This window comes from Narcine bancroftii, chromosome 5 (assembly GCF_036971445.1).
Source record: "Narcine bancroftii isolate sNarBan1 chromosome 5, sNarBan1.hap1, whole genome shotgun sequence".
NCBI lineage: Eukaryota > Metazoa > Chordata > Chondrichthyes > Torpediniformes > Narcinidae > Narcine > Narcine bancroftii.
In genome coordinates, this window is record NC_091473.1 from 79,480,400 (window position 1) to 79,492,809 (window position 12,410).

A 12,410-nucleotide genomic window follows, 5' to 3' on the forward strand; every position below is an offset into this window, starting at 1 on the left:
ATAATTCAGGCCTGCACATAGGAACATGGAACTCATGCTGGTAATGATTCAAATCAGGGGTGCAATGGTATGGGGACCCAACAACCTGAAAAGAAAACCTTCTTGTAAACTTCTTAAGACTTTCTAAGTTTAATGTGGTAACCTTATGGAAGATTTGATACTTTTCATCATAATTAGTATTTGATCTATTTAAAGTAACTACAGTGCAGACATAGGCTCAGTGTTTCTTGTATAAAATGTGCTAAATTTTAAGTTTTATTCTTCTGTTAGGTAACTGCTACATCTGATTTATCCAAATCAAGTCAACTGATTCATTCTGGAATTTTGTCTTCACCTTGTCAATTAACCTTTTTGACAAGTCAACAGGAACACAAAGCTGAGTCAGGATGCATCAATGAATCAATCACATTTTTCCCTTTAGGTAAATAATCTCTGGAACATGAAATGGTACTATAAACCTTTGCTTTCATTGGAAATGTTGTTGAATGTATATCTGGGAGTAAACATTCAAGTAGTTCCTGCATCTTGCAATTGCAAAATATGTTTTAATTAATTTCAAATATTTATTTTGATATTTTACCCTCATTGCTAATGTGTTTACTATCTAGGGCAGGGGTGTCAAACTCAAATTCACAGAGGGCCAAAATTAAAAACTTGGACTAAGTCGTGGGCCAAACTAAATATTTATTGAAAATTTTCAACAACATCTGCATGTTTTCTCTTCTTTCAACATATGTAATGTTAAACTTTTTCTTATTAAAATAAATGTTTAATAATAGTTTTGGTGAAACTCTTTCCAGAAGAAGCATTAACAAATGAGAAATAAAATATTCAATAAATAATATTTCTCTATAGCCTTTAAGCTTCTTTTAAATGTATTTTTTTTCACAAGCCAACAAGTCAAAAAAAATAACAACTTGCTTCAATGAAAATCCAATCTTTCAACTATGAACAGTCTAAAGTTGACCAAAGAAAATATTAATCCAAGCTTAGCTTGCTACACTGTAATTTACTCTGATGCACCTGGGTCTAAACCAGATACTTGGCATCTCTTCTTAGATGCAAGTTCATCAAACTCTGAGGTCAGAGTTTTCCTCCCACCTGTCTTGAAAGGTCCTGTTTTCTGTCTTTCGTTTGGCCATTTTTCGTAAGGGGTTTATTACATGTGAGTTAGGCGACAGGTCGCAGATGCTAATTAAAGTAAACAGAGGAGGTGGGGGTGATTAGCGGGCTGACGGGCCGGCGCCAACACATTTGCAAAGCATTCTGGAATTTGTAGTATTAGCTGTGCGTATTCTGGCGCGGCGGCCAGCAGGCCAGCTCTAATACATATTTGATATGATCTTGTGGGCCAAATATAATTATATCACGGGCCAAATTTGGCCCGCGGGCTGAGTTTGACATGTGTGATCTAGGGTGACTGACTATACTCTTTTGAATAAAACTTAAATGGATAGCTCAGCTTCATGTTGAAGGTCAATATATTTTTTTGAAATAATAGTTTCTTACATTTGCTTAAAGGTGCATTTCTAATATTGAGTTGGTTAGTTGCATTTAAAAATAGTTAAATACAGTATGAAGAAAGCTGACTAAATTTATACTAATATACAGGTCTTTCCCATGAAATCCAGAATTGAACCATAAATGCTCACATGGACATTGCAAAACTTTTAAATGATCAACACACACACATTTTCAACTCCTATTTATCAGTACTTTGACATTACAAAAATAAAATAAATTTGAATAGATCTAATAATGGGAAACTAAAGTGTGAATATGCAAAGTTTTAAATATTCTATAAAATTGTTACCTTACACATGCTTCAATATTGTAACAATAGCACTGATTTTCATAATTGAACACAAAATTAATAAGCCTTTTGTTAAAAGATGAAATTTAAAGATAGAAGTCTGTGTTACGAGCCCAAAGAACCCAAAAACCCAGCAGCAATAGATATTCACCACAACAAATGGTTACTTAAGTTTTTAATTGTGTTTAAACATGAAAACAGAATCAAACTAACTTGTAATTCTAAGTGCACGTGTATGTAATATGTGTGTAAATCTAAGAAAGTTCTTTGGTTCACAGTTCAATCTCACTTCTCATTCTTCCAAGTTCACTGATTGCAGGTAATTCTTATACTGTGCACAGAATTTAACATGTATAAAGTTCACCTGGCTTTGGTGCTCGAAAGGTAAATGGTTTGCAGAGAGAGATGTGTTGTTCCAGGTTTTCCACAACTGAGGTACCACCATTAGTCATCTCAATGTCTTGCTGATGAAACTTGCCCCATCAGGGTTCTCCAGATGATAACCTCTTTCTTTCAGGCTACCACAGATTCCAAAAGAAACATCAGACAGATAGCACTTCCAGCCATCCACCACTCTGGAGCTTCTGTTTCAGTTCCAACGAACTACTCCTGGCTTGTTACAGCTTTCTGTGTCACACAGAGTCAAAGACTCCCTTCTGTCTCTTTCTCTATCTCAAACTCAAACTGCCAGCAGCAGGTCCTTCACTCTCTCTCTCTCGCTTGCAAAAACTCCTTCTCCAGCAAACAATAAGAGTTCATCTTTTGGTCAATCTTGTTTTAGGTATAAAAAAAGGAACCTCTCAATGACCTCTGAGTGAGCACTTTGCAGAGAGGTCAAAAGGCTTGCAAAAAGGTCCAAAACTGACAACCTGGCTCTGGTTGTTCTTCCAAGACAATGGTCCATTTATTTCATGACATCACTTCAATTAGCACCTATTCATGAAATGTGCATAGCATTCTCCATAATTTCTGTAAAGTCACTGAATATGAATTCTTCAGTATTTCAAATAAGATCTGTTTTAAAGTGTGTGTATGTAACCTACTCTAATTTTACCAATTTATCTCCTGAAAACATTCCGAAATATTCCATCACATCTGTCTTAATGAAGTTTTGAATAATGTACTTTGTAACCAATATTTTCAAAATTGATAGCTAGACTGAACATCAATCATCAATCTATTAGGATAATGGCTATAATTTATTCCATTACATCAAAGTCTGCATTTTCCAATTATATATATGGAACTATTTGGTGAAGTAACAAATCTACAAAATTGTATTTATTTTAAATTAGTTTGTAAATTTCTGTACAATATTAGTCCAAGGGCATTTGTCATAAAACAGAACATATAATTTGTATTTTAAATGAATATTAATGCACAAGCTTTGAGTAGCAATTAGTTTGTTTTTAAATTTCCACCCATCAGACACCATGGTACTAGCTACCTTAAATATGTCATACAAACAAATCCAAACTTGAAAAAAAAAAGGAATGTAGCCAGTATATCCAAAAAAGGATTGGTCTTCAACCTAATCTGACTGTTCAATTAAACATATCAACCAAATGAAAACTTGCTATTTGCAGCAATCTGTGTCACTTAAAACAGATCTGATCATTAACCTGCTGCTGTTTTGGGAGTTTACTGTGTGTGATTTAGCTGTTGCATTTCTGACATCACAAAAATGATTACAGTACATATCAATATGCACTTCATAGGATGTAAAGCATTTGAAACATTCTAAGATCATGAAGAATGTTATACAAGTACATGACTATTTTTTCCTTTAGATATATTGAAACATTATAAATGTATTACAAACCATGAAGATTATAGAACTAAACTCTGCATTTTCTTTTTGGCAGAATCAACAAACAACTGTTCTAGGTCATTATCAGTTACTTCTGTTGGATATAAACAAGATTCTTGTCAATCTATTTCTGAAGTTTCCAAGACAACTGGAGAGCAAATGGCTCAGAAACTAAGTAAACAAATTGAATATTTTAAACATCAGGTAATTATTTAATTGCAACATAGCATGCAAACTATTTAACATTAGCTACAAATACGATGAGAAGAAAGCTAAATGCAAGGCATTTGTCAAATTCTGTACAAATGAATTTAAATATATTACTGGTCAATTTCAAGTATATTTATAGCACAGTTATAACAAGGTAAACTTAAAAAAAATTACTGATATTTCATATGGATAATTTAAATAACATTGCTTAAAAATGACAAGCTGCTCCAAAATTCTATTCTATCAAATTGTGGTGACATCTCAACCTGATGGGATATAACAAAATTTCTATTTACAATCCTAACTCTGTTCTTTGAAAAAAAACTCATATTAATAACTTATTAATTTCCAGTTTCAGACTGGAAAAAGATTGCATTCCCTAATACTATCAATGCAGTACCAAATAAGAAAGCATTAAAGCAAACAGTGAGCTACTGCAGAAACTCAGCAGGCCAAGCAGCATCCATGGGTAGAAATGGCAAGTCCATGATTTGGACCGTTTTATCGAGACTAAGGTAAAAGTGGGGTCATCTTACATAGATGAAGGAGGAATTGAGCTGTGGAGATGCCAATAGGTCACAGGGTATTGGACTAAAGAGTGGGCGAGGTGGAGAAACAGAAAGAGGGATAGATCATTGGGTGGGAGGGGGGAAGATTAGAAGGAAAGGTTAACAGCATTAGGTAAAGAAATTAAACCAGTGAGATCAGACAGGGGTGGAGTATACCCAATATTAGAAAATAAAATTTATATTTTTGTTGTCAACTCTGCCTTTTCTCCTTTGGTCCAATCCCTCTTGACCTACATTCACAATACCTCACATGGCCTCTATCTCTTCATTGATTTCAGATTCCCTGAACTGGACCACCTATTTTTTTTTACTATGGACATCCAATCCCTTCCCCCATATTGAAGGTCTCAAAGCACTTTGCTTCTTTCTTGAAAGAGACCTCCACCACTACTCTCCTCCGCCTGGCAGAACTTCTTACTCTTAATAACTTCTCCTTTGACCCATTTCACTTCCTTCAAATCAAAGGAGTAGCTATGGGTACTCAGATGGGTCCCAGCTATGCCTGTCTATTTGTGGGCTTTGTGGAGCCATCTAAGTTGCAAACCTACACAGGTAAGGCCCCTCAACACTTCCTCCGCTATATTGATGACTACAATGGGGTTGTAATATTGAACATGAAATATTACACAAATCAGACATTTAATATTACACAAAGTTGCCTTCGTGCACCCGCAATGAGCTCATCAACTTCATTCACTTCACTGCCAACGTTCACCCTGATCTCAAATTCACCTGGTCCATCTCAGGAGATAGCTTTCCACAGACATATTTTACAAACCCACTAGCTCCCACAACTACATTTCCTTCCACCCAGTTGCCTGCAAGGATTCTATTCTCTTGCAATTTCTCTGCCACTACTTGTTGATATACAAAGGAGGAAGAATCAACACATTATCGAATTTTGCACTATTGTTTATTCTAAATGGTCTCCTAGTTCTCAGAATTTCAGGGCTTGTGTGATTCTGTTTTCCTATTGAAAAAGGCCACAGGAAGGATAATCACTCCTGCATTTCAATATGTCACAAGTATGGCTGCCACACTTCAACAAATGTGTCATATCTCCCTCTTAAGTTATAAATTATTTTCTTCAGGGGAACACAGCTCTGCATCTCTGTGTTCTATCTTGTGCTTAACTGAGTCAGATTTCCAGGTAATCATTATTCACTTCCTGGGCACTGCCAAGGCAACCTTCACGAATTGAATATGGGTGTGGACAATCTTGGACTTGCGTCCATAATATCCCCCAGCAGGAACAACACTGGGTTCTGCAGATACTCCACCCCTGTAATTTATTTCAAAAATATCCCCCAATTCTACCCAGAAGGGTCTCACCTTGGTGCATAGATACATTGAATGCTCAAAAATTCCTGTCTCTGCGCCACATTTAAAACAATTCTGCAGTTTTTGCAGTGCAAGGTATAGCTGGTGCAAAAAAAATTTATTGCACCAGCCTATATCTGGCATTAATAACCACCTTCATGCTGTCCTGGCAGAAGTCGGACCAGCATCGCTCAAGAATTGTTCCTAGATCTGACTCCCATCTTTGCCTCGCTTTATGGAGACCCAGTTTTGGGCTCTCATCTTGGAGCAGGAGATACATAGCTGAAATGAATTTGTGTGTGATCCCTTTTCGAATTAGAGCATCTATGCCACTGCACAGTGGCAGGACCATAGACAGACCTAATTGGTCCCTTAACAAAGATAATAATTGAAGATAGCAGAAGAAGGTCTTGCTTGATAAGTCAAATTTGTATTTTCTAAATTTCTCAAATGACAAACTTCCCCTTCTCACAACAGGCTCAAAACACCTGATCCCTTTCTGGCACCAGGTGTCCAGGATCTTGTTACCCATAGTCATTAATTTGTTCTGGGTTAGGGACATTTTAGGGGACAACTCTACTTTTAATCAAATAATTACCACATTCAGATTATATGCTTTAGTATCGGGTAGTCCATTTTTTGCACTATTAATTTGGTATCCCATTTATAAATAATTTCTCCTGCTATCTCCTTCCCTACCGTGTGTAATTCTGTTTTTAATTTGTGCCCAGGAGGGTAAACTGTACCCCTCAAAGAACAAAGGAATAAACCTTGTCTGGGGCACTCAATAATATTTTTTTTAATCCAGGAGCCTCATTCTTTGCAGGCTATAGTCCCAGGTCAATTTTTCCATGGAAATTCTAGCCACTTTACTCTTCCACAGAAATTGTCTGACACATCCATTAAGAACCTTGGGGGGAAAAAAACTGGGGCAGCAGTCTGGGCAAAGATTGAAAAATATTGTAGCCTTGGCATCACGTTCATTTTAAAACAGTTAATCCTGCCCATCAACTTTATAGGCAAGTGCATCCACCTCAATATTTATAAGTAGGGGGAGATAATTTATATACATTTTGTAAGTTATCTATTATTATATTCCCAAATATTTCATCCCCTTTTGCAGCTACTTAAATTTACTCTCCCATTGATATTTCTCATACTCCCTTTTTGTTAGCAGTATTATTTTACTCTTATTGTAATTAATTTTATATCCTGAGATTTTGCCATAGTCATCCAGTATAGTCTACAGCCTGACCTACTGGCTCTGTCAAGTATATCAAGACATCATCCGCAAACATGTTAATTTTGTGTTCTTCCTAGCCCAGTCTAAACCCTTTGATGCCTGGATCCTGGCAAATGGCTTCAGCAAATGGTTCAATAGCCAATATGAACAGAGCAGGGGATAGTTGACAACCCTGTCTATTAGATATGGTCAGTTAGAAAGCCAGTGATGTCTGTCCATTAGTGAACTTTGGCCTTGGGTTTGTGGTACAATGTTTTAACCTAATTTATGAATGGCTGTCAAAACCCAAATGTTTCCATTACTTTCACCAAAAAAATCCCACTCCAGTCTATCAAAGGCTTTCTCAGCATCGAGAGACATGGCTGTACTTAGATCCGCCCTTGACTGTGCCAGGTGTATTATATTAAGTAGCCTACATATTATCTTCTGATCGTCTTTTCTGCACAAACCCCACTTGATTTTGATTTACTAATTTTGTTAAATACCGAGCTAATCTATTTGCCAAAGCTTTAGCTAATATTTTATAATCCGTATTCAAAAGTGAGATTGACCTATAAGAGGATGGGTTTAGTGGGTCCTTATCCTTTCTGGGAACTACTGTAATTATTGCCACCAAAAAAACTCCAGGAAGGTATGGGACTCAGCTGCCTGTTCCACCACATCCATAAATAGTGGCTTTAATAGGTCCATGAATTCCAAATAAAACTCCAAAGGGAACCTTTCCTCCCCCAGAGACCTATTAGTCTGCAGCATGCTCAATACTTTTACTATTTCTTCCTCTGAGAAGGGAGTATTTAATCCTTCCTGCTCCTCAGATTGTAAATTTGACTATTCCAAGTTGGATAAGAATTCCTCCATTTGTCCAAATCCCCCTTTGACTCAGATTTGTATATGTATAGAACTGTCTAAACTCTTCATTTATTTATTCTGGTTTATAAGAAATCCTGACCGGCCCTATTTGAATTGGATTGATTGTCCTTATGGTTTCCTTTTCCCTCAGCTGCCAGGACAATACTTTGTGGGCTCTTTCCCTTAGCTCATAGTTCCTCTGCTTGGATCTTAATATTGCTTTTTTTTCCATTTTGTATGTTTGCAAAGTATTGTACTTGAGCTTTTTATTGATTAGTGTTTTGAACTTTCCTTCAGAGCCTGATCTTTGGTAGTCCTTTTCCATTCAAGTTATCGCTTGTTACAATATGCTCTGTTAATACTTTTAGTATATCCAATTGTTTGTTCTCTCAAGTAAGCTTTTAATGTATCCCATAGCAGAAGTTTATTAGCAGTAGAGGCACAGTTTGTTTCACAAAACATTTCTATTTGAGCTCTAGCATAACTGCAAAACTCCATTCTTCCCCCCCCCCCCTCCCCACCATAAGCAATGGATTGAGGTGCCAGCTATATGCCATGCTTGTTTATCTGCATGACAATATTTAAGGTCAAAGATGAATGATCTGATAATAGCCTTGCCGTATATTCAGTTTCTACAATTGTCTTTTAGCTGGGCCAGGGCAAGAAACAAATCAATTCAGTTGTAAGAGTCATGCTGTTTCGAGTAGAAGGAGTAATCCCTCTCCCACAAGTGCTGCCCTTGCCAAGCATCCACTCAATTTAGCTCTTTCATGAAGGCAAGGGTTGCTTTTGCCGCCCTAGCTCTTGTCACTTTCTTGGCTGATTTGTCTATTACCAGATCCAGGAAAAAATTGAAGTCCCCTCCAATTAAGACATTTTCCCACCCTTCTGCCAATTGCAAAAAGACACTTTGTATGAATTTTTAGTCATCAAAATTAGGGGGATATATATTCATGAGTATGTAGAGTTCAGAATATATTTGACAGTGTACCATTAAAAAATCTACCTGCTGGATCTATGACCCTGCTTTCAGCCTTTACTGGGACATTTTTTGCCTATTAAAATAGCTATTCCCTTGCCTCAGAGCTAAAGGAGGACACTATCATTTGTCCCACCCAGGTTCTTTAAGGTTTTTGATGTTCCCTATTTGTAAGATGGGTCTCCTGATAAAAAGCCCACATCTGCCTTTTTTTAAAAATGAATGTGCCAAGTGTTCCTCTTCACCAATACCATTTAAGCCATTAACATTGAAGCTCAAAAATGTGATTGTTTTATCCATTTCCACAGCTCATTTTCCTATGATTGCTTCCCTTTCCCTTTACCTCTCTCACAAAAGACTTTCCTTTTTTCCAGTCCATCGTGCTCTTCCTTTTGGTCCTGCTGGCTATGTACAAAATAAATCCTGGGAAATTAAGACCGTTTTTAAAAAAAAAAACTAAATAGGTAGTATATAGCCTTTACACCTTTTGCCCCTCCCCCTCCAAACCCAACCCTCTTTCTCCATGACACCAACTCTAAACCACTTGGCGCCACTGCCCTTCTCATCCAAGGGCGTGCCCATTGCATCAATCCTCAATGCTCACCACCTTCTTAGTCACTCCGGAGCTCATAATGAATGTTTTTTCTTTTTTTAAAAATGACATTTACTTTTGTTAAACCAAAGTATAACATTTGCTTTAATTATATTTATATTATGTACAGCCAACTGTATACACAGCCTTTAGCCTAGAATCCCTTCTCTCTCAGGGGTTTTATTGTGGGCAGTAAACAATGTATTAACATATTTCAATGCCTCTATGGCATAATTTTTTTTTTAATTCCCCCCTCCTGTTGCCAGGAATATTTTCAGGGTTGCTGGATATAGAAAAGTTGACAATTCCCTTGTTTCTTAAAATTTTCTGTCTGGATAGAAGCAGACTTTATCCCCCTCATATTCCACAGATCCACCCCTCTCCCTTGCTCCCAGAGCCATTGCCTATAAGATTTTTTTCCCTTTCATGGAATGTGGCCAATCTGATCAGGACAGATCAGGGTTTCTATCCCAGACCTAGCTTTGGAAGGGGTGAGTGACTAGCCTTTCATATTTGGAGGCCCCCCCCCCCAATATTTTTGAGATCCATTCCCTAAAGAATGCTATTGGATCCCTCCCTTCTATCTCCTCTTTCACCCCTACAATTTTTGTTATTTCTTTTGCCAAGGTTCTCTGGATTATCTAGTCTAACCCATTTTTTCCCCTTTCTCCCTTGCCAAGGTTTCCCCATCTCTCCACATTATCTTCCATCCTTTCCATTCTTTTCTCTACTGCAGTCACCCTTCCTGATAGTTCTCCCATAGCTTTCCCAACTTCTCCCAGCTCCATTGACAAATCTTAGAATTATTTATTCTGTTTTCCGAAGCTCTATTATTGTTTCTATAATCACTTTAATGACTTTCATAAAAGGTTCCAGTTGTCTTTTATCTCCTGACTCTGCGGTTCAGTTGTTAATTTCATCCGCGCTGCTACTGCCTGTCACCATCACCGCTGAGTTGGAGCATCGCTACTGCGCCCAGGACTCATCCTTCTTTGCATGCAAGGACAAGTCTTGGGTGCTCTTTGCACCTTTTCTTCCTCTTCTTTTGGTACAGAGCCTTGAATGCTCGTGTCTTCCTTCACCCACTCAATCGATTCCCCATGCCAGTAATGCCCTTGGCCCTCTTTCCCCCCCCCCCCCCCCAGTGTGTGGGGCTCACCTAGTAGTGCGGGTTTAGTTTCTTCTGTTGTGGCACACAAATTTTACTCCTCCCACTTAGCTCTGCTTCCTTGAGACTTCTGGAGACAATTTCCGCTGCCTGTCCACCTGCAGAGCAAGTTGTTACTCCATTATAGTCTTCTCCTCCCTGAGTGCTTCGAGCAGGCTCCGCCATTTTCACCATCTGGGCCGTTGCACAGGATCATAGTGGGATATTGAGGCAATAATTTCTTTATCATTTGTCATCTTCCCCATCGCTTTGGCAATTATTTAATTCTTTCTATACTTTAATATTAGGGTATTTTTGTCATTTTTAAAAATGAATTCACAGTTTTTCCACTCCTACTCCTTCTCTGACATCACGTGCCCCCCCCCATATATAAAATACAGGTTCCATATTCTTAAAAATGTGTAACAATTTGAGGTTGTAAGTAATCTTCTCCAGGGGAACACAGCTATGGATTTCTGACTTCCAGTGGGTCAGACTCAGTTGGGAATCAGATTTCCAAATAATGGCTTTCCTGGCCTCCACTAAAGCAAGTTTAACAAATTTCAATTGACATTTCAAAAGCCTGATTTTAGGTCTTATATCTGCCAATTTCCCCCAGTAAAAACAATTCTGGTACCTGAGGGTATCAAATACCAGTAATTTGTTCCAGGGGATTCCACAAATCTTCCCAGAAGGATCTCATCTTGGGTCATGACCAGATCAAATGCAAAAAGGTCCCTACATCTTGACCACATCAAAAGTGCAAATTGGATAATTCAGATTTCAGTTTTCAGATACATTTTTTTGTGATCCTTTTTGAATCAGAATCTCTATTTCAGAGCATTGCGGTGAAGTCAGTGCTGGACCTAATTTATCCCTTAAATAAGATCTTAACTGAAAATGGATATTTAAAGCTCCAAATTTATTCCTGATTTGTTCAAATGTCAAATTATCCCTGCTCAAAAACAATCTTTGATATATTTGATCCCACTCTGAGACCAAGTTTCTAGAATGTTATCATCAATTGTTAACAGAATTAATGAATTAATTTATTTTGAGCTCAGGGTGTTTTGGGCAAGAGCTCCTTCCCACCTCCCCCCCCCAATTTAACTTTTGAGTTTATTCTAAATTGTAATAATGTTTTAGTAAAGGGGCTTCCTTAGGGCCAGAATTAAGAATTCCATTTATATAAAGTTATATAAAGTTTTCTGCCATCTTCTCACCAACCTTAAGCAGCTCCAATTTTACCCAAGAAGACTTGTCTCCTCTTTTAAAGAGGGAGGTGATGAACTTCATTTAGGTTCCCTGATAATAATTTTTGGGAATTAGTGTAATAATTGCTACTGAGAGACTCCAGGAGTGAACAGGTTGTCACTGCTTGATCTAGTACCTCCATAAATAGAGGTGTCAATAAATCTTTAAATTCTTTATAACGTTTTGGGGGGATTTATTAACTTGCAAGGATGCAATGCTTCCCCTATCTCGACTTGATTAAAGGGAGCATTTTTAAACCCCCTGTTCTTCTAGATTCAAATTTGGAAGGTCCAGTTGTGACAGGAAACTATTTATTCAAATCCCCCACTGATCAAGATTCATACAAAATTGTTTAAAAGCTTAATTTATGTTCTTTATAGGAGATCTTGTCTGTATTTGACTTCATTCCATTATCGTTCTAGAGGCTTGCTCAGATTTCAACTGCCAGGAGAGGATCATGTGTGCTCATTCCCCTAGCTCATAGTACCTTGCTTTATATTTTGCTTATCTGGCATATCAATAGTCAATACAAGAAGTGAATGGTCTTATAAAAGTCTCACTGTATTAGATTTTTATGATCCTACTCTGTAATTGAGCTGTAGTCAAAAATAAATCTATCCTTGA

The 12,410-nt window shown here is 37.4% G+C and overlaps 1 protein-coding gene across 13 annotated transcripts in view; it reads left to right on the top strand.

Annotated features, from left to right (window-relative positions):
* The window catches only part of LOC138763574 (uncharacterized), a 138,887-nt gene that overhangs the window by 34,880 nt on the left and 91,597 nt on the right, over positions 1-12,410 (top strand). For all 13 annotated transcript variants that reach the window (XR_011357664.1, XR_011357666.1, XR_011357665.1 and 10 more), the window contains 2 exons: positions 271-421; positions 3,679-3,827. Coding sequence is in view for 10 of the 13 variants with exons in the window: in XM_069937943.1 (XP_069794044.1) it covers positions 271-421; positions 3,679-3,827 (300 nt within the window). In the remaining 3 variants the exon portion in view is untranslated. The remainder of the gene's footprint in view (positions 1-270; positions 422-3,678; positions 3,828-12,410) is intronic.